Source organism: Netta rufina, assembly GCF_964035555.1.
Source record: "Netta rufina genome assembly, chromosome: 6".
Taxonomy (NCBI): Eukaryota; Metazoa; Chordata; class Aves; order Anseriformes; family Anatidae; genus Netta; species Netta rufina.
Genome location: NC_140129.1, coordinates 15,355,659 through 15,378,973, shown reverse-complemented (window position 1 = coordinate 15,378,973; position 23,315 = coordinate 15,355,659). Strand labels below are relative to the sequence as shown.

Below are 23,315 nucleotides of genomic sequence, written 5' to 3'. Positions count from 1 at the left end.
TGCACTTCTGAGCAGCCAGATAGTAATGTACGGTGGAGAGATCCTCTCTTTCAAATCCCAGGGCTCCAGGCCATGCAATGCTAGTATTGCGTTTTCAATTAGCTTCTGAGTGAATGCTTGGCATATGCAGAAGTGAACTGGTGCACAATTAGCTTATTGTTCCTTTTAGCTTTGTGCTGAGAGGATCTGAAGGACTGGAGAAGAGAGGGGAGAGGGGAGTGGGGAAAAAATAGTCAAGCCAGCGGCATCTCTGTGGATGTGGAATAAGGGAGCTGCTCGGCTCACACAGATCCACTTGCTAAGTCGGGAATTACAGCTGTTACTGAGGAGCACACAGCGTGGCTTTAGGGAGGGCGCCGGGGAGAGCCGCAGAACAAGGCTCTGTTCTCAGGCGCTCCAGGCTCTGCTTTCGCCTGCCTCACCTCAGCATTGCGATGGAGCCCAACAGCCCCAAAAAGATCCAGTTTGCTGTGCCGCTGTTTCAGAGTCAAATAGATCCCGAAGCAGCTGAGCAGGTAAGCAGACTGGTTTCTCTCACGGTTTTGAGGGAAAGGGGTAGAATGGGTGCAAGATGTAGGGTGGTAACAGGTCATACTTATGGCCTAAATGCTTTTCCAACTTATATTAGCTTAACTACAGACCAAATGTTCTGGAAGTTACAGCACTGTTTGGATACATGCAAAAAGAGAGTTGGATATATCCTCCAGCCAGAATAAGCCTTCTTTATCTTGGGTAGGTTTATTCAGTATGTGTTTTCTGTGCTGTTCCTGTAACTGGACCTTGTGCTCTAATGCATACGCTCCACTTGAATACACATTCTCAATAAACTTAAGAAGATTATTTTTATATAAAGCAAAACATGAAGTTTATAATAGGTACCTAATGAGACATATTGCACAGTCCAGTTAGAAGACAGCTTATTTACCATTCATTTTAACATGATAAAATGAATTACATTTTGCACAATTTATCCTTTCAGTTATATCCTGTATTTTACATGATTAGTATAGTCTTATTTATATCATTGTTAAAATGTTTTACATATTTTAAAGATATGTACGTAAGTGTAGAAATATGTCTGGATGTAGAATTGTATGTATGAGATTAATATGTATACTATTTTAGGTTTTGACTCCCATACACATACACAGATATATGTAATATATATAAAACAATACAGCAGTCTATGGAGGAAATTTGTTTTTCTGTACACATGGTTATTATGTACAGCTATGCATAGATGTACATAAAGAAGAACAGACATAAGCTTAGGAGAAAATCTGGATAAATTGTAATTAGGTCACCCAGTATATTTCTCTCAGTGCAAGTACTTCTCGACATTTGCTTCTATTTTTGTAAGTCTAGTTTTAGATGATACCAGGGGAATAGCATAACCTTGACAGTTCTGTGTTAACGACAAAAGTATTGGCACCTTTAGGACAGGTATCTTGTTTCCTGAATATTCTGATGTGAGCCTTTGCCAGAAAGCAATGGCTTGTGAGTGACCACTGAATGAAGAAGTACTAGAAGGGTGCAGGAGAGAATTGCTGCAGGTCTTCATTTTGTCCATTGGTACTTCTGAACTATAAAATGTCTGTGCCTTATGAAAAGCCCTGCATTGAATTCAAGCAGGCTGTGTTCTGATATTTTTTTTTCTGAAATCTGTAAGAATCATACTATTTGGATTTCACTGGATTCCCATGGCTTTTGAAATGCTGTGCCACAAATTCTGCCTAGATTTTAAGGGTAATCATTTTGTTGTTGTTGTGAGTTTAATTCCAAGTACTATTCATTTATGCTGTGGAGGTGTGATGAAATTAAATTAGTAAATACTGCTGTCAGATACATTTACTCTAATCTGGTATAACCCCATTAAACCTGATGTTGTAATTTTCCATTTACACCTCTGAAAGCAAAATTTGAACCCAGCTCACTACAGAGCTCAGCAATTAAAAAAGAACAAATGCACTGACATTGAGCACTTGTGTCAGTGTGGTTTCTAGCTGAAATACCCAGTCTCTCTCTTGAATTCAATAGAATATTGATAGTCTGGAAGTTTTAGCGTAGCAACTTTCAATGCAAATATGTCCATTATAGAAGGGTAGTCCAATATCATGTAGTTCAATCAGTGTTAATGGAACAAAAAAAAAGCTTAGTCAAATAAACTTTGAATAAGAAGAACTGCATACGATTTCTATTCAGAATTACATATTGATAGGTAAATAACTAAGCTAGTGCTATTTGGAAACATTCTTTTTAAAGTTTTGACTATTATTTTCTTTAGTTAAAGAACAACAACACCACTTCTGGCCACAGTTTAGAAATATAAATTCATCAGAAAACACATATACAATGTCAGCTCTCAAGTGTGCTTCAAAAAAAATCATATTCATAATTGCTTGTGAGAGCTATAACAGCAGTAGCTATTTGAATATATAAGTTCACAAACTACTGCAGTTATTTTCCTGAAACAAAGGTAAATACCAATTATTTTAAGATATAACCAAAACATATCAGCAATGAATGTCCAAAAACTTATACAAGAAGGATCTCCCCTGTGTTTTCCATATACAAGCATCAGCATGACCCTGATCATTGTCAGTCCAGAAGAACAGTCAGAAAGACAGCAATGTGCTGCTGTTCCTTTAAATATTTTCTTTTTTAACTTTGCCTGGTTTACAGTCAGGAGGACATCAGATGGCTTGTTTGTTTTGCTTTGAGTGTGGGGTGATTGGTGGTCCCTGATGACTCTCCTTGCTTTGTGCACGTTACAGATCAGGAAAAGAAGGCCTACGCCAGCATCACTCGTCATCATGAATGATCATGTGCCCCCGGGTAAGTGCCAGCATACTTTCTAAACTATTGAATTTGTGTATTTGGGATTGTCTGCAAAATGGTTAGTTAATGAACTACATGATTTTAAAAATCCAGCAGTAATTTCAAAGTACTAAATATTAAATAATGGACCATAGAACAGTTTGGAGTAAAAAACATGAATCCATGTAAATCTTGGCTTCCAGATGATGGCAATAATTTCAGTATTTTATACTTCCCTAAGTTTTGTTGTATGTACAAGGAGAGTAAACATGATCCTTAAGACAGAATTTGAGTCCTTAAGACAGAATTTGAGTCCTTAAGACAGAATTTGAAACACATTACCTACTTTACTTCACATCAAACTTTTATCTTATATAGCCCTCTGCAACATTATTTTCCTGCCTTATCTCTTCATTCTTTAAAAAGCAGTTCAGGCTTTTTCTCACTGATATATCTTTTAGATCATTGCTGTATGCACTGGTATCTCAGTAAATTTAAACCATCTTAGCTCTACTGAGATCTCCTCTTACTGCAGTGTGCTGATGCTCTCCCAATCTGATTAATGTCACCAGTAGCTGAAATTCCTGAGAAATGCGCTGAGAGAAGCATTTAAAGAACCCTGCTCTTGAGGTTGAGATCATTGCAGCATAGCTCAGATTAGGGATGTTCAAGCATGGCATATGGTTAAGGTTATATTATTTTGACACTGCAAGTGGCCCATGCATTTGCTGCAGGGCTAATGCTGATCCCAGTTTGGAGAGTAGCATTCTGGCCCATGTTTCAGGCAGTTCAGCTCTCAATAATGATGCATGAAAGATCTACCTCAGACCGACTTTCCTTAGGTTAATGGGATACAGTGCCTGTGTTGCTAGGACTTAATTTAAAGCAAACTCACCTTGACTGATAATCTCTTTTGCAATTCACTTTGTACAGTTTGTACTGTCATATTTCCTTTTATAAACAGATACTTGGTAGAGTACCAAATCAAAACCAAACAGAGAATAAGAACTCTTTTTAATTTACAGGAAATTTTAGTGTAAACAAAGTGGTGCATGTCTGTTATCTCCTTTCCTGCAATGTTCATAATAAATCTTTAAATAAATCATTTTTATTATCAGTTAGGATTGCTGCAAGTATCAGTAAACTTCCATGTAAACCCAAGAGCTAGTATTCATCCTTTTCACCTATGTTTATTCATGGATATGTTATCCCCTCTTATTAGGTACTGGAAAACCAGTATTGATGAAAGTTCTTTGGTTAGATTAAAATCTTGTCTTTTTATTTTTTTTTAATTTTATACAGAGTAAGACAAAAATAACAAAATTATAAGCACCTTCATTTTCCTTTCCCCCTTCATGTCGTTTCTGCATGAGTATGTGCATATGTGTTTCCATATGGCATGCTTGATATGGGCAAGTGTTTTGAAAGGAGCGTGCACATGTAGCTATGTAAACCCACTGAATACAAGATCCACAAAGCCAAATTGGAAAGTCAGATTATAGATTTGCAATGGGAGTATGAATCGTAAATAAATTCATTACGGGTGTGATCTTGCAAGGTGCCAGGCTACTTCTGAAATTATTGTATACCTTCAACTTTCAGAGGAGTCAGCAAGTCCTAGAGACTCTTGCCAACTTGCAGATTAAACTCCTACTGCTAGTTTGCTACTTGATTTTGAATAGAGTTCAATGATATAACAAATAATGATTCATCTCCAAACAATGGTTAATTCTTTAATGCTCATGTTTACAGTAAAAAAAATAACAGTAGTAAGGGTGAAAACTTGACACTACCACAATTTTCATTAAAAGCATGATTTTCTAAATATATGAGAAAAATGAGCAACAGAGAATTGAAGAGATATTTTCAAAGATAGCTATTAAATTAGAACTGGACTAAACTAGAATCCTGTCTCTTTATTTTTGCCCACTGAAGTACTTCAATTCCCTCATTAGTAACAGATAGTGAAGTATATGCTTCCAAGGGCATGAAATGCATGACCCAGTGCAATTCTAAATGTTCAGATGCCCATGCAAAGTTTACTCAAATTATCTAAACTTCTTTTATTTTGAAAATCAGAGAGAGGCATTTTCTAAGAATCAGACTTTTCTATAGCCTTCTGTTGCATCTGCTCTTGATTGCAGCATGAAAAAAGTAGCATTTTTGTGGTATTCTGGCATTCTGGATATAGACCCATCTGGAAACCAGAAAGGAGTAAAATGATTTTGGACATTTCAAAACTTTATAATAAATTACGTTTGAGTTGTGCCATACATAGATCTAAAACAGTCACTTTCCTCTAAGTCTTCTCATCCAGCCCTGATGTCTACAACAGATTTGAGAGGAATCTGTCTTCACGTATGTACGTAAGGACCATTGTACTATAAAGTGAAGATGGAATGGCTACTAAGGATAAGTAATTTAAAACAGCATTTGGAGATGACAACTACTTCAAAACTTTAAGAGTCCCCTTGGCTTCCCTGCCCAAGGAGACAGTAAATGCCAGACCACACTAAATGATTTACAGGCAGGTGGTAGATGTGACTGCAGAAGCAAAATATCAAGACCATAGTATCATTGATTGGTGCATTTGTACCTGCTTACTCTGGTTGGCATCATATATAATTTCAATCAAAGACAGCAAAAGAGAAATTTAAATAGTGACAGTATCAATAATGATTGCAGTGGACATCACGGGCTTCTGAAGCAACATAGTGATGAAAAAAAAATCAACTTTTTCTGTATGTGTTCTGTAAAGTGCTTTATTGTGGATTATGTCACATCTCAGCAGAGAAGTTAGCACTAGAAAAATTGAGACTCAAGTTATGAAGTGATTCACCTTAAGAGTAATTGTTGCCATCAATTGAGCTGTATTTTTTCTGAGAATCTGATATTTGATTTCATAATATCTAACTGGTTTTACTATTATTTGAAATTACAAGACCGTTTTACTATCTGTGAGAGCAGAGCCTAATTTTAGTGGGCAGAACTACAGAAACTTGCAGTGTCTCATCCTAAACAGCATGCCTGTATAGATTACCAAGGAAACCCAGTCATATCCTGCTATAGCAACAGTTGCACAATCCTGATCCTTTAAAAAAGGGATGTAAGCATGTGGTTAGTTTTAAAGACACTCTTACCTGTCATGCTGCAGAAGAGCTTAATCCAAAAATTGCTAAAAGCTCTCCTGCTTCCTCTTTCTCTTGCAGTATCATTGAAGCCAACAGAAACTGAAAATTACATACCTGGAAAGCAACCTTTTCTTTAATGCCATAATACACTCACAATCTCCTGTCTCCTTACCAAGTATAGGAGAATATTTATGAAAATCAGTTCTTACTATCTGAAATACAGGTCTATCCATGCTTTAAACCAGCAGTGTCATACTGCAATGGCTTGCATGAAAGCTGGTAGCAATGTAGAGTAATGACAGCTGAAGGAGGAAAACATCAGACCACAGCTCAGGTTTAATGCCATTAGTGCTCACTTTGATCAGAAAACAATGCCAACGTTCCTGTATGGACTGGCTTTGTCACAGAGCCAAGGCAACATCAAACAGTCTAGCTGGCAGGGTCTGCTCAGCTCATGTCAGAGTGTTCAGTCTTCTTGAAATACTAGAATATGGGTAAACATTAGAATAAATTCTGTGTTTCTGAACTTTCTATGTATTTGCTGTTTGCAACTCTCCTTTCTACTCAGTTGCATGTTTTGGCTTCCTTCCTTGTAATGTAAATGTTACTTAGTGTTTGGAAATAAGAAAAACATAGCAATGTGTTTTGATAATTCTTCAGAGCTGCCTTTTTGTATTTGGCAAATCTAATTTCAAGGTAGAAAAGGTAACTTTTAAGAAAGCTGTGCCCATATCCAGATAAGGAACTTGCTTGCAGTCTGTATTTGAGCATTAGCAATTTTTCTGTTGTGTTCCCCGCTGACTTTTGGTTGTCTGGACAGGGAGTCATACCTCCCAGCTCAGTGCAGGATCTCCAGAGCTCTGGTGAGATGTCTCAAGGGCAGGGTCAGTATTTAGTACAGCTGCAAACAATGCAGATGGATGGGTAGTGGGAGTAAGAATGGCCCTTACACCTGCTACAGTCCCATGACAACCCAAAGCAGATTAGGTTGTTGTTTTATTTTTTGTGTGTTGTGTGTGTGTGTGTGGTTTTTTTAAATGCTAAATTGGTTCTAGACACTCCCAGGCTATCCCTGCACAATAAATCTTATTGCCATGTATAGTTGTGCTTTTCTGATGATGCAAACTATGCCAGAAGTATATCCTTGAGAGGGTAGATGTGTTAAGTTCTATCTGACATTGAAGTTTTACATTTAACAATCACATTTTTTCTTGCAAGGCAAAAGAGACTTGCTAGATAGGAGACAGCTGTCTGGTCAATTGTAAACCAGTCCTGCAGTCCTTTCTCGGGCAAAAAGCTCACTGAAACTTGAATCAACAGAGAACTCTTGGTCTCACAGTTCATGAAAACTGATATGTTTTTCAAAAGCATGAGATTCTGGTAGGACATGCTGCTTACTTTGGTTCAGAAAATAGAGAGTGTGTAAGCCAAATAACAGCTGTTTTCAATTGCAAATTTAGGCTTCTAATGTGGTTATAAAAAAAACCTGTCATTAACTTTTTTTTTTTTTTTTTTTTTTGGTCTAAGAAATTGGCCTTTCTATATGCTAAATTTGAATATCATTTAAGTGTGCTGTCTGTTTTTATTATATTGTAGGACTTCATGGAGGTATGGCAGTAAGCAATGAAAAAGATGTGTTTGTCCCTCACCACAGGACTGGTACAGCTAGCTCTGTGTGCATTGCCACTAGCACAAAGATGCTGAGAGATGAGGCACTGCTGGTCCAGGCAGTGCAGTCCTTTGTGTTCGTCAAGGCTGTTCTGAGAAGGGCCAGATGACACGGTGAAACAATGGAATACATAAAACAAACACTGCATGAGCCCTAATAGGCAACAGAGGAATTCTTGAACTGGAAAGAAAATGTCTAGGCTTGAAAAAACCCTGCTATCTGCAGGCTGATATGTGACATCAGAACTTCAGTTGTTCAGTGACAAACTACATCTTTTTTTTTTTTTTTTTCTTGCCTATTTACCCTATGCTAGGATGTTGTTTCATTTGGGTTAGTTTGAATTTACTCTGCAGTTCAGGATCACAGAGTCCCTGGGACAAGCCACAGCATAAGTTCCTCACACATATGGTATGTGAGTGAAAACTCCACGGTCTGACCCACAAAAAACAAAAAACAAAAAGTTCATGGACTGAAATTAATTAATGAATAAATAAGGACAGGAAACTGTGCTTGAGCTGTTTTTAATGCAGCCCAGAAGCAACAGCTCACACATTCCAAACAGAAGCCATGAAACATTTTTTAATTTAAAATAAAAATTCCTTAGCATCTTTCAAAGGCAGACAGGATTTTATGTCATCATCATCACCAAAGGACCTGTCATGCTGCCTGCAGTAAGGTAAAGACACCACACTGGAGGACCAGGCTTTGATTTGGCTGGAATGAACTGTGCACTGCTCTGCTTGATCTAGAGGTTATCACAGAGGCACCCGGATGCATTTTTGCTGGTTGTTTTTTTTTTTTTTTTTTTTTTTTGAGGTCATGAACATATTAGTTCACAAATATAAACATTCCCACAATTCATGCATTGTGTAAAACACATAGTCTGGATGAGTGTGAAATATGTACTGCTTCATACAGTGCCCAAGCAAGCTGCTACGTATCTTGAAGACGAAAAAGAGCCAATAGTTTCAGGTCTTGTATTGTTCTGAACTGGTACCTTCAGGTACCTGTCAGGCCATCCTAACTCGCCATCTTAACTGTCATGTGGTCGGTATTATGCCTTCACTCTTCCTTTGGCTGTTGTAGACACATAGCCTGATAAAAATACGTTGTGTCCGTAAGTGTTATTAAAGCAGCCTTCAGATTTCTTTAATTTGCACAGAAGAACCACTATGGTAAAGAAATACAATGACTACAAAGGATTATTGTGCCTCCTCTTTGGTACTATGTGGTCCTCAGCTCAGCTCAGGATGAGCCTTTGCTATTTGCAGCTGACAAACTAAATCCCCAGACTACACTGACAGCTACAGTCTACTTGGCTGAAATAAGTAAATTCACAGTCAAAACAAGACAAGTTCCTCACATTCAGTGATGTTTGTCTTCCCTCCATGAGAAGGGGAAGCATGAGCTGCAATCATGGTCTGAGAAAGTTCTGGGTTGTGGAAGGGACTGAGTATGACTGCTGTGTGGAAATGCAAGCCGGGCATTTACAACCAGAACTCAGATTTTGGACCTAGATGGGAGAAATGGTGCAGCTGAGAGGACATGACACTCATTCATAGTTTGGGCAAAATTACATTTATCCATTTCTCCCATTCCATCCTTTTATACTCCACAAGTGAATTTACTTCCTCTTCTACTTACCCATGCAGCTGAGCTCCTAATGTGTGCCATGACACTGCTTGTTGCTCCCGCTTCCTGCCCTCTGTTGGTTTTGTGTTTGATGGGTCAACATCCGTGGAGCTATCTGAAAGTACAGGAGGTATTTTTAGAACTGAACCTTGTACTCTTCATCTGTTTTCCTCATTCCTTATACAAAAGCACCATAGAAACAGCCTTCTTCCATCCCAGGAGATTATTTGCAAATCATTTTTAATATATATGGTTTTGTGTTACATATCTCCAGCTCCTTGATTATCCAGTGTCAGGACTGATAAGCTTTCAAACAGCTTACCTCTGTTTTCATCTTAATGCACACTAATGTGACAACGAGGTGTGCCATGGGGTAGAGAATAGCAGTGTGGAAAGCTACATAATGTTGTGAGAAAGCCAGTCTGACAGCTTCAAGCTTTATTACACTCATAAAGCTTAGCACTTTGCTAGAGGAACCCTAACAGATTTGCTCTGTGCCAAATACTTATACACTTCATACACTTTGTTTTGGTGAGAAATGTGAATACATGGTGAGCTTCCGATTAAAAAACAAACAAACAAAACAACAAAAAAAAATCTAGGCATATGTAGCTACCTATAGCCAAAGTACCTAAACTATATTTAGTACAGCTATATGAGCAGACAATTATTGGGGCTTGTGACATTTAAATATTTATTTTTGATCAAAATAGGTCCAGTTTAGCCAGGAGCAAAACATTCTCTTTGCATTTTGAGTGATGGGTTATTTGTTTGTTTGTTTTAACAGCAGAAAAATCATAGACAATTTGAAATTAAGTCCATTTAAGCATAGTAAGACAAATTGGCTTAAATAAGAATATCAAATTATTATGTTTTAAAATTATGCTTAAATTATACTTCAATAATGTAATAATTCTGATATATTTTTTTAAAACATAAGCTAATAAACAAAAATCCATTAATAAATGTTTCAGCCTTCCTGAGGAGAAAAAACAAAAACAAAAACAAAAAACAAAAAACACACAGGGTTTGTCTGACCTCTCCTATTTAGTACTTAATGCAGCACTCATTCACCATGGTGATGTGTGCAGAATAAATAGATAATGTGGACAGATGAGAGAGAATCCAGCTTTTAGCACTAACCTCATTATGTTCAGAATATTGGGGAGGGGTTGCACTTAAAGCATCAATCAAGATAGCCCCATTTATTGAGCTTCCAGGGAGGAAAAAACAATTAACTCTTTATGTGAAGTAATTCATGTTAAAGCCTCACTTCAACATACACCAACATTGGGCATTTAATGAATTTGGACTGAAAGCTAGCAGGAACTCTAAGCAAAAAGATGCTATCAGTCAGGGGAGTTTTCACCAACTGCACAAGGCTGGACTGCTGAAATTCAGAGAGTGTAAGGGGACTGTAGAGCTTGGCTTTGCTTTCCTTGTGTCTGAGCTGGCTGTGTCATGAGCTGTGGAAATATGATCAGCTGAACCAGCCTAATTCCTTTTTACAGTCATCTAAACAGTTCTAGGATAGAATTATACCCTATGTCTGTTGGAAGGAACTGTTTTCCTCTTCCACCCCTTAAAACCCTAATCGTGTGTCTGTATTTAAAATCATCACTTCTAATATTTTCCTTAAATAGCTTTACTGGGTGATCAAGAGAGTATGATAGCAGCAGAATGAAGTGCAGTTACACGCTCATTTCGTTCGTGTTTTCCTTGGGATACCTAGGACACAGGCATACCACAGAGAGTGAATGTCTTGGCATTTTTTTTATCTTGTGGAGCCAAACCACACTTACAGAAGTCCATTAGCAGTGCTAAGTACACAAATGTGCATTTTAAAGGCAGTATATTCCACTTGAGACCATATCCTTCATTCTGAGAACATAAGCAGAGAATAGTCACACACAGCAGTGCATGAGCTTAGTTGGGCCAGATGGAAACTTCTTATTGAAGTAAAGCAGCGAGCTCTACTGCATCCTGCAGTACTATTTATCCTGGTACACAGACATCCCACAGCCTAAACGTTTCAGCACTGAGTCTCTATTACTCAGAAAAGAGAAAGGCTTGTGGTGATAGCATTCCTTTCAAGTCTTTCTGAATTCTCTGCTGTAGCTGTTCTCAGACAGTGGTGTAAAGCAAAGATGTGGGTGAAGCTTTCCTGTTCTTTTTCTGACCACCACCAATTTGGAATTATATTGAAGAACTAAATGTGTTGGAGGGGGCTGGGGGAACCACGGGGAGGGGGAGAGAGAGAAAATAATATTTTTCATCAAAAGAACTGTGATCCAGGTGTTTTAATCTAGTTCAACATTAGTTTTTTTACTTTCTGTTTTTGAAATAAGGTAAGTAGACAGCAGAGCTGTAATTGTTTAGAAATGTGCTTTCAGGCTTCCTAAAATGCTGATGCTAGTGGATGACTTGGGCCTTAATGTGTATAGCATATCCTGTAGGAGGGTGTGGAACAATTCATTCCACATGAATCACAATGATGTGCTGCTGATTGTGACAGTGCAGATGAAGACGTATAACACAAAACACAGAATCCCCTCTGGCCCTGGTATTTAGTGAGGTTACTAGAAATTCTGAAAAACATCTTTGGAAATTACAGGCTAACTTAGTCTGCGTTAACAAATGATTGCCCTGTCATTTCCATCCTGTCTAGCCATGCTCATGGTGAGAATGAGATTATGGAATATCATTATGTTGACTCTTTGAAAACTTCCAGATAAAAAAAAACAAAGAATTAATCCACAAAAGTGACATTTGCATCTTCTTTTTGTATAAGGGTCACAAAACCCAAGAAGCGCTATTGCTAATAGTTCTCTTCACTTGTGCATAAACTGATACATGTACATGAGGGGTTTTATGCATGTGTAATCTAATCATAGGAAAGCAGAGAGTAGTTGGCAAGGACTAGCTTTAAAACATATTTTTACTGAAATCCTTGAGGTATTATTCAAAAAGGAAGGAAACTGCAAAGGCAGCAATAATAATCACTGGCTAAGGAAGAGTTTTATTTGGTATATGGTTTCTTCTCCCCTGGTAAATGTCACTTTCCAGACTGTACAATATACAACCATTCAGCTAAGATATTTTTTCTTGTTTTATGAGCTATAGCAAGCAAAGAAATGTTTGACCTTTTTTTTAGCTTTGGCTGTTGATGATGCCTTTTATTTTAGAACTTAGAATGTTCTTGTTGCTCACAGCAGAGAAAGGATCAACTCTCAGGGGTAGTTACTGCAACTACATCTCCAGTACATAGATTGCCACCAGTGGGTCAGTTCCAAGCCATTTTCCATTGCAATTGATTCCTCTATACAACGCTATTAGGGAATGCTTTAAACGTATATCACGGGACCAGCTAGTATTGTATTTCTGGTCATCTTAGATTTTTCTTTATGATCTTTGCCTCAGTTGTATTTAGATTTCAACTTCACGATCTCATTTGAACACAGACTGAACATAAATCAAGCAATCATCTGGGAAGTAACATGCTACTGACACTATTCAGTATTACTGGTGAATTCCCAACTTGTTCTCTCAAGGTAGTTAGCTCTTTTTACTTGAAAATATTTAATGAACATGTTAAGTCTTTTCACAAACTAATATATTGTTAGGAGTGTTAGAGTCAATGGGCAAACTATCTGGGACGTTTTTGTGAATGTGCTTTGGTAATAGTTGGTAAAACATTAGCCATTATTTGCAAATATTTAACAGTTTGGCAGTATGTTTTGCTTGGACACATTCATTTCAGTGGGAAGTTTCTGCTCTTTGCTCCTGCTCCTCCAAGTATTTGCTGGCAGTCACTGAACAGCTCTGGCCCTCCTCAAGCCTCTTAGAAGCAATCTTTATCTTTACTTCCCCCCTTTTTACTGTATGCATTTCTTTTCTTTCACTGTCATGTTCCAGGCTAGTCTGTGCTGTGAGTGTGGAAACTGCCCTTAATCCATAAAACAAAGATGTAATCTTCGTTGACGTATGCTTTTGTGTCAGAATAGACCTGGTGTCAGTATAACCTTTAATTAGGTAAGTTCTCCTTCTACAAAGGCAGTCAAATTTTGAGACAAAGTGTCATGCTTTAGGTTGATTTTCCAGTCCTTGTCCCTTGACTTGTTCTATATCTCCGTGATACTCTGTTTTTCCAAGGTCATCTTGTACTTCACTTTGACCCTCCAGCACCTCCTGGGGCACATAAAAATGCTGGCTGTCAGGTTCTCCTCCTACTGTAATGACGTTCTTCCCCAGAGCCACCAGAGATCATGCCAGAAAATCAGCATCACCCTAGTTTACATATATTTGCCTCACAAAGAATTTTTCTTATCTACATTTCAGTCCAGAAGAGAGTTGAATCAGAACAAAAGAATGTCCATAAAAGAGAGTTGTGTGCAAGTCATCATGTATCTTTTAAGACACACTTTACACACATCTGAGACTTGAATTTACAATCAACATTCAGGCCAACAGGCCAAGGATTTCGAATTCCACATCACCAATCACAAGAGTTTGCTTCAGTTTGCCTCACTTCTATCTAGTTGCCTCACTTTTATCTAGTTGAATGAATTAACTTGGATCTCACAGATGGAGTAACTATTAATGTGACTGTCATTATTTATATGTGTATTATATATTTTTATATATTGTTATCTATATTATGCATATGTGTAACAATTCAGACTAAGAAGTCAGTCGACAGATGGCTGAAGTTCTTTCCTAGTTGACGTAATGCTAGAAATAGTTCACTAAATGACAGTCATTTGTCTGTGTTGTTGTTGCTTGCTTCGTTGGTTCCTTGGTTTTATTTTGTTGTTGTTGTTGTTATTTGGTAGGTTGTTTATTTGTTTGCCATACTCATGCAATATATCTTGGATAAAACCGTGGCTTTGAAGTCAATGGCAAAACTTCCTGTTGCTTATGGCCTAGTGAAGTCAGTAGCAAAATGATTTTCTGTTTTTTGCTTTTCTCATAAACTCTGGTTTGTTTTGCTGATGCAGACCTTAGATTTGCCACAGTATTTACACTGAGCAGCACTCAACTTGTTTTGAACTTCTGGGCTGGGATTGTTTTGTCTAGAGCAGTATTCACTTCCCCCAACCTTCCTGTAAACTAAACCAGGCGCTGAAGTACCTCTTGTTCCAGAGGGTCAAAGCATAATAGGCACTGCAGTGTGTGCACAGATGACAAGTTACAAAGACTTGGGATTAAACTTAACTTTGTTGTGCTGGAAATGGGAAAAAGTACTTTGCTTTTAATTAAATTATATTATTCTGGAAAGAGTTACTTTACTGCAGCTTGGAAGCCAGGTATAGGCCAACCCTGACCGGGTACTTCTGGTCACAGTGACACCTCGTGGTCTTGCAGGAGATGTCTCCCAGCTGTAATGCCATGAATTACTAGCTGATAGCTGCAAATTTTACAGAAAGTTTATCTCAGAGAAACTCCCCCAAACCCTGTAAGATGTTTATATTCGGACCAAATACATATATATATATATTATCAGAGATACTGAAAGGAAAAAGACTTCCTTTCTTCTGATTCCACTCTTGTTCTTGTTCCACTCTTGCCCCTTGTTCTTTGAGAGCTATCTCTGTTGACTTCACCAAAGAGAAGTCTGTGGTAGATAGATACACTTCAGGATAGTGATACACTTAAGAAAGCAGCTCTAAGCCTAGCATTAATTTAAAGTCAAGTCAATTATTCAGTCAGTCATCAGTTATTCAAAGAGAAAATTATTTTAAATGTATTTCTCATTGCTTAATTTCTTTCTCTGTGAAGAACTGCCAAGTCTGTAACCATCCCCATACAACTGATGAGGGACTTCTTGTTGGGAAGGTCTGCCCCAGCATTCCTGCTCACCGACCCTCTCACAGAGCAGAAGAGGGCCTCACAGGTGCGGGGTTGCAGGACTTTTGCTATGAGAAGAAGAAATTTTAGCATGGAAGATTTTTTTCATGACAGGTTTTTCCACAAAGGCTGCTTTGTGTTCTAGTAAAATCATGACTGGGCTAGTAAGTAAAATAGTAAATGGAAGTAGTAAAACTAGCAAACAAACAAACAACAAACCACCACCAACAACAAAAACCACTCAAATATTACAAGGGGACTTTACCATTCTGTCAAATTAGTTCAGTTTGCCTTTAAAAAAGCTCCTGATTATGGTGCATATTTTGTCCATGGCCTTAAAAATTGTTAAAAGGGTCTAGTTGTGTAAAAAATGCTCACCAAAGTGCATAAGTGCTGCTCAGCTCACATCCTGCCTATGCAGAGCAGCAAAGCACAGCAGATGCAAATGTGCTCTTGCTTACATCCATCTGTGTGCATCACTCCTAGATGCATTACAAGAGGATCTCCACTAGCAAAATGGTGATAATTAGGAATGTGATGGTGTTTTGCCTAATGTATGTATTGAAGTATCAAAGAAGGCAGAAAGAACAACTCGGTCATTATTGATAAGAAATAAGTCATTATTAATAAGACAGGAGAAAATAAAGAACTTAAAATATCTTCCAATGTATATTTTGAGATTCTATATTGATTTATGGTAATTAGATATTTATTTATTAATGTATTTATTTAAGAGGTTTGGAATCTCTTAGGGAAAGAGAACAGAAAATTGAAAACATAAAGCTTAGGGGAAGGATGATTTTTTGATGCTTGTAATAACAATTCATGAGTGCTCTGTGGTAAGGCTGCAGACCTGATTCATCACTGCTATATTCTAGTTTAATGCCAGTGAAACTAGGCTGATTTACATAGCTGGGTGTGAAACTGGAATAACAAGCTCATGAAGCAGACACCACCATACAATTCCCTTTTGAGATTCGTGTGATGTGAACAAATGCATTTAGATTCACATTTGTTGTTTGTAATGTCTCCAGTTTCTTCTAAACCAGACTACAGTATCAGAATGCATGTTTTAAAGAAATTTTGATCTATGTATATTATGATAGGGTTTTATTTCACATTCTTACAGCTGTGCAGCTGTAAGTGGGCCCTTGGGTACTGCCTGTGTGGTGTGCAGTGATGCAGACACAGCTTGGACCAGATGCTGTTGTGTTGGTAGAAGTATGATCATTCTTTTCATTTAGAAGTTGTCTTTGAGCACCATCAGGAAGTATTTGCTATAACTAAGATGACAGCTGTCCACACTCAGTACTAGTAATGGCTACTTCAATACCAAAGGTGGGAAATAGCTTTGTGAATATAAATGTGCTAATTTACGTGGAAAGAAAAGATAAAATGTCCAAGCAAACTGATTCATCAGGCCTACGGCATTTTAGCTAACTCTGAAAGGCTGGTTACAGTCATTGCTCATTGGAAAAAAAAACTTCTAGATGAACTAGAGCAATGTTGAGCCAGCTTAGTGGAGGAGATGGCATGACCAACTACACTTGGGCTGAAATAGCATGTAAATGCTGAGTTAGCAATAAACTTCTTGCAGAGCCATTTCCCACTGCTATAAGACTGTGGGGTCCGGATGTAAAGAAAGCCCAGGCGAATCCAGGCCTTTTGTTTAGGTGCGGGACATGGAACAGCCAGGTGGTGGAAGAGCACACAGGTCTGCTCTTCACAGACACTGGGGTCCTTTTCTGTCCAGCCAAGCACATCACTATGCAGCACCCCATGTCCAGCTGCCTAGCCCTTCCTCACAGCTTCAAGATTGACTCTCCCCATGCTGCACTTCCAACAGAACAATCAATTCAACTTTCTGATGCTGTAAGCAAGACTGTATCAAAATAAATCCAGAGAAAGTCACTGTCCAGGAAGAGAATTCTGCAGAACAGGAGTCTCTTTTTTTAGGAAAGAAAACAGTAAAATCAGTACAATTTCCACACTGTAGTTTCATCTGAAGTTTTTTTGTTGTTGCAACTTTTCATGTTTATTTTTTTATAACTGACTTTATTTTTTCCAAGTAGCAATTAAGGGCATGGTAATGCAAAGTACTGCAGCCCTCTGGGAGTTCCCTGTCCTACAAGGCGGTTGCCCATGAACAGAAGACCACGGCCACCTCCTTGTGCTGTCTCACATGCACATTTCTCTCTGACCCATTCCCTTTGGTTCCATCAGTTCAATCTTTCTCTGTCCTCTCAGCCAGGACAACCTTGCCACACTGTGCCAATACTTGGTGTGCAAAAGCCATCTACCGCACAATCACCTCAGCTAGGGTGGCAGGTAGGTCCTGTCACGGTAGCACGGGATCTCCCACAGGATACATGCCTTAACCGCAGGTGCCTTACACGTTAAGCATCCTAATGCTTGTGTTTCTAGCAAACTCCTCACTTTCCTGTTTTTATAATTATTTCCTATACAAATCTTGCTATTAGCATTCCCTAAAGAAGCAGGCAGTAATTTAGATGCCGATTAGTGTGTGAAATGCAGCAGAACAGTAATGAATGTACTCTCCTGTCAGTGTTTGACTGAGGAGGGAGAAGACCCTCTAGCTACATTTACCACAGCAGCTGCAGTACTGGAGTTTAATGAGGTGCTTTTGCAATGTGAAAATTTTCAGAAACATATACTCATGCCGGGAGGGCCTACCAAGATATTTTTTTTGTAATTAAATGTAATTACATCCATACTCATAGTCAAGTTCTCATTGATAGATACAGGCACATAGAAACCAACAAGCAAAAGTCAAACAATTAACTACACGAGGGGTTTTTTGTTGTTGTTGTTTTTGTTTTTTAATATTTGCCTTATTGTACTTTTTCCATTTCCTAGCTCCGTGGTTTGGTAAAAAGCTATGAAGTTCTAGCTAATCCAGCAATGTGTGGTTAGCATTCTGCCAAAAGCAAAGCATGAAATATTTTTGATCTTATTTTGTCTTCTGGAAGAAAGGAAATGTAGTTTTTATAGCAGAAAAAAAAAAAATAATAATATTACACCAGTCAATTTCTAAATCAGATTTCAGTGAGTTTATTTTACACATACAAATGCAAATACAAACTGTGGTCATCAAACACCAGTGAGGCAAGCTGGTAGATTAATAATAATTTTAAAAATCCTTATTTTATGATGGAGAAATTGAAATGTAAAATGACAGAAACCAAAATGTTTGGAAAATTTCAGGTTCACCTGCCACTAAGTGGCAAGAGAATGAAGAATTATTTGAAAAATAATGCATTTCTTTTTCTGGTTCCTGAAATTGTTTGTGCCATTTGAATGCAAGTTTTTGAAACAGGTGATCTGCCTTGTTGCAAAACTAGCACAGAGCAGGGCTGGGGGCAGGCTTCTGCTGCCCACTGCCTGAACACCAACCCCCTGCACCTGGAGCCAACAGCCACCCTCCTTTTCATCTCAGGAGATGGCTAAGTGGAGCCGGAGCCAGGAAAATGAGTTTCAATTTTCTGCCTACAAAACCGTATGCCATCATCAATCATATTCATAAGAAGTCAGCAGTTGGTTCATTTCTTTCACATTTTTCAAGAGAGAAAGCTTTGCTGACAGGCATGGTAGTGTTTCGCCATGGAGACACTTCACAAAAACTCACAAAATTGGCAGAATTGTTTCACAGCTGTAGCATCACCTGATTTCTGTCTCCATAGCTTGGTGTGTCCTGCACTGAAGTCTGCATGCAAAAGGCTGTGTCCATAGCTCTGCTCATTTACTTTGCTCTTCCCAGTGGTACCATTGACACAGTGCAGGGGCAGGACTGTAAGCAGGCTCCAGACTGATGTCATCATGTCCTTAAACTCTTTCTTGTCCCTTTCTTTCACTGAGATTGAGACCATTCTTTTTTAACTCTTTCTTTTACTTACATCTATTATAGGCATGTGACTCATGCATTATTTCCACTATCTGAGCAATTAAAGAATTATTGTAGTTATTATTTTAAGGGGAAATTTAGATACTCTGACACAAAAAAAAAAAAAATAATAATAATAATTCCAAAACCCTACCAACCACCTATGATTTTATCTGAAACTCCATATCTTTGTTTTCCCAAGGAAAATTCCAAACTCTCTACACAACGCTTCCTCCAACAACCAGCCTTTTATTGAGTTTCTCTTGTGTAAAAGCCAGCCTCTCTGACCTGGTCTGTTCCTCCAGTTCCTGACTGAAACCCTGCAGAAAAGGCTTTTATTTATTCTTGCCAAGAGGAAAGAAAGAAGGGTACTTAACTGGATGAGATGAGCTGTTGCTGGATGACTCCACTGCAGAGTCCATGAGTGATATCAGAGGCCACATATTTTAAAACACATCACCTCTTGCCCTGCATGACTGCTGCAAGTGCATTAACATTACCCAGTGGGAGAAGAGGGGCAGATGAATTTTGATCTTGAAAGCGACCATCAGGTTTCCCTCGGCATGTCCTTGCTGTTTCCACAGCAATGGAGATTCATGAGAAGAGTTATGAGCTGCATTAGGCAGTTGTCATTCTGCCCATAGCCAGCTTCTGTATGCTATGATCCTGTCTGACCTCGGATAACACCACCTTACTTCTGACTTCATGTAAGGACACCCTTGGAGTAGCTCAGATTATTCTGCCAGCTTGGTTGGGTGGCTGTGCTAATAAATGTTCAAAAAAGCTAAGCTAACATGAGCATGTGGGAGACAAATCCCCACTTTCCAGTAACTTGGGTAAATACAAATCTGTTCTCAGTTCTTATATGATTTCTAACATACCACTTGAAAACAAAAACGTAAAAGCTGTCAAGAAATGACTTGAGTATTAGATTGTAGTTAGCTAATTAGGGCAGCTGAGAATAAGTCAAACTGGAAAAATGCCATATATTCAGATCTGGAGTACAACAGAGCAGTATTGTGTTCTGTGAGCAATGTTATGGTTTGTGAGAAGAAAATGGAACATCATTAAACAGTCTCCCTGGCCCCAGAAAGAGAACCTGTAGGGAGAAGTTATCTAACCAAGAGCTTAATTTCATATAAGAGACAAGTACACCTGATCAATTGAATTTTCCATGTGTAATTGCCTAGTTATAAACAAGAAAAGGAAATTACTTGTTCTGTATAAATATATGGTGTTTTTTTGTGAGTAGAATTGTGCACAATAGTCAATGGGAACTGAAGGGCACTGAGAAACAAGGGATTTCATTCTCCCTTGTGAATCAAGTCTGTTTAGTTTCAGATCATTTCCTCACCCCTCTCAAGAGGAATTTATGTTCAAAGAATTTAGTAAAATTCAGTTTCTAATTGTCAATGGATTTGACAGGGATGTAAGGGTGGGAAATATCATTTGATTTCTGTTATGTGGGTACGTCTCAGTCACAGCAGCTGACTAATCATGTTCTTTCTTACCTTGTACCATCCATTCCCATCACAAATGTTGTCATTTCTGAGATTTCTTCTCATGCCAGAACTAACCTGATGTAGTGAGAGCATCTGTGTGCACCCGTGTGTCTCTGGTGGACGCTCTCTTATTAAGAATATGCTTTCACGACATTATTTAAACCGCTACATTAAACATTACTTAAACTGCTTTCAAAGCAATGTAATTTACACTGGGAAAATACTATTTCTATCCAAGGAAGAGTGTTCATACAAATATAATTGCAACCCTTCAGTTACACCAGTATAGCTCAAACTATTGCCCTGGACAGGGTGCTCTTGGTCGAGCTCCAGCACACACTGCCCTCCTGCTCTGCTCTCTGTCATCTCTAAATTTCTCCCCTGGCTTCTGCTACAACCCCACTGCCCATGTCTCCCATCACTACCTTAGCTGCACGCATAGAAGAAGTGCTGCTCTCTTCTTGCTCTATCTTCCTTGCTTTATGTCTTTTCCCTCTCCTCTATGTGCAGAGTTTTTTTGTTGAAAATTTTTGTTTATTTTCTATTCCCTGCCTTGGTCTATGACATACAGTGATCTCAGCTTCTCTTGTTCCTATTCTTCATTGCCTCTCCTTAAAGATCTGTATTCTCCATTGACTTTTTTTTTTTTTTTTTTAATCAAAATAAGCATGCAGAGTACCCTTTCTGTCTTTAAAATGAATGTCTACCAAAATGTACCATTGACCAAAACATACCTCCAACCATCTCTGTCTTTCCTTTTATCTCACAACTCATGTAAAACACTTCACACCTGCTGCTTCAAGTTTGTTTCATTTGGTCCTTCAGGTTCATTTCTGATATCTCTTTATTGGATTTGAAAAACTGTTTTTGTGTTTTTGTAAGTCATTCTTGAATTTCCACAGTTTAATGCTGTTTGTTGTCATTCCTTGACCTGTGGATATAAATGATTTGTAGCTCCATACAGGACCAGTTCTTGTTCACAAAATTACCCTCATATAAAGGCTGCTGGATGAAAAGAAAGGCTGGAAACTTTCCAGTTCTGGTAGGTTTAATGTCACCCCACTAAGAGGAACACTAAAAGTGCAAGTGCAAAGGGTTAGAGAAACGCAAATCCTTAGAAACAAGACCTGAAACCTGACAAAGCTGCTGACTGCAGCTTTCTTTCCTTGTGCAAGTCTCAGCCTGAGTTTACCAAAAATACTTTGAATTTGGACAAGCTTAGAGTTTCAAGAAGTAATGGGACATGACTTACTTTTCATTGTTCCTTGCCCTTAGTTACTGATTTATTCAATTTTCTACCTCTGAACTAAATCCAGGATTCTCAGCTAAAAAAAAATCAAATGTTGAGTCATTGCAGTCTGTGTCTCTGTTATGCTATCAATATGAAGGATTACAAACACTTAAATAATCACCCATTTAGCCAGCCTATCTTCATGCTCCAAAGTGCTTTAAAAGGATACTAGGTACTGCAATCGTTATTTACAGGTAGGGAAGTCAAGGAAGAGATTAGTCATCTACCCAAGGTCATGCAAATGTCAATGGCAGGAACTGGCCTCCTGATTGTCTTGTCTAATTCCGTATCTTTGGGACCACACTGGAGTAATCAGCTCTGTTTTGAACCACATATTTTAACCTGGAGTGTAAGTCATTTGGATGTCTCTAATATAATGGCGAATCCATACTTTGAGTAAACCCACTACGTCAATTAATATTTGCAAGATGCCTGGACATAAGGGTAAAGAGCACAACAGGAAATGCAGACAGTCTGCCTGGACTGGCTCTCCTCTTCACACACAGCACACCACCGGCAGCCAATACATAGAGAGTAAGCTGGATGAAGTGATGTTACACAGACCTAGTTCTTCCTTCAGATCTGCTACACCTCAGTAGAAATTGCACAGTGGTATCTGTACGTGGAAAAATTTGTAAGGCGTGGTGGCACAATTAGACAGTGATGTCTGTCTTTAAGAGACACTTAAATTTTAGAGCTCCAAATTATTGTGCTTCAAAGATCCCATATGATCTTTGTCAAATATTAGGGAAATCATCCTCAGAAGACACATTTTTTGACCATTAACCATATCAAGATAACACTGGAAAAATAATTTAATCTGATGCACAAACTGATTTAGTGTTATGGTTAGGAAGATCCTTGGCTCCTCTGCTTCATGCAATTTCATTTAGTTTTTCAGCTAGGTTTTCAGAGGTGCTTTTTTCATTAGAAATCTCTAGCATTCACTGTTTCTTCCATGCCTATGCTCAAGAGCAAACTAAAGCAACAAAAGCAAGCAGTACCAGGAAATATTTCACAGCCAACACTACACCAGTGTTTTTTTAAGATGAAAGACTAGACTTAGTTATGCTTTGGTTTGCTGGTTTTGCATCTTACTATTAAGTGCTCGAGTGTAATTGCTAGTGTATTAACAGCTGAATGGAGTTGGAGTTCTTGTTGAGGCTTACTGCAACCTACCAGGCCTTGGTAAGCCTGCTTTTCTGGAGAAATGGGAGAGTGCAGGGCCTGGGCAGAGCAGCCCTGGGTCCTCACGGCCACTCAAGCATGGAGCCCTGCTGCCAGCCCAGCCAAAGGGCTGGGTGCTGACCACACACCACTACTTGTCAGTTCACAGTCAAAACACGTGAGTGAAAGGCTTTAGACACAGTGCTCATGTCTAAACAGTAATCAGGGCATCTGGATTTCTGAGGTACACAAACAAGCTGTAAATCAAAAAGGAAATTTCTTATTTACAGTGGTGCTGCAGGGTGCAGGGCAGAGCTGCAATACTTTGCACAAAGAAAGTCTTTTGTACTAACTTTTC

The 23,315-nt window shown here is 38.5% G+C and overlaps 1 protein-coding gene across 1 annotated transcript in view; it reads left to right on the top strand.

Moving 5' to 3' along the window:
- Positions 1-256: 256 nt before the first annotated feature.
- PPP1R1C (protein phosphatase 1 regulatory inhibitor subunit 1C) overlaps positions 257-23,315 on the top strand; it is a gene marked incomplete at both ends in the record, with an annotated part of 45,379 nt that continues 22,320 nt past the window's right edge. The window contains 3 exon segments of the mRNA XM_084288598.1: positions 257-358; positions 360-515; positions 2,775-2,835. Coding sequence (XP_084144724.1) covers positions 257-358; positions 360-515; positions 2,775-2,835 — 319 coding nt within the window.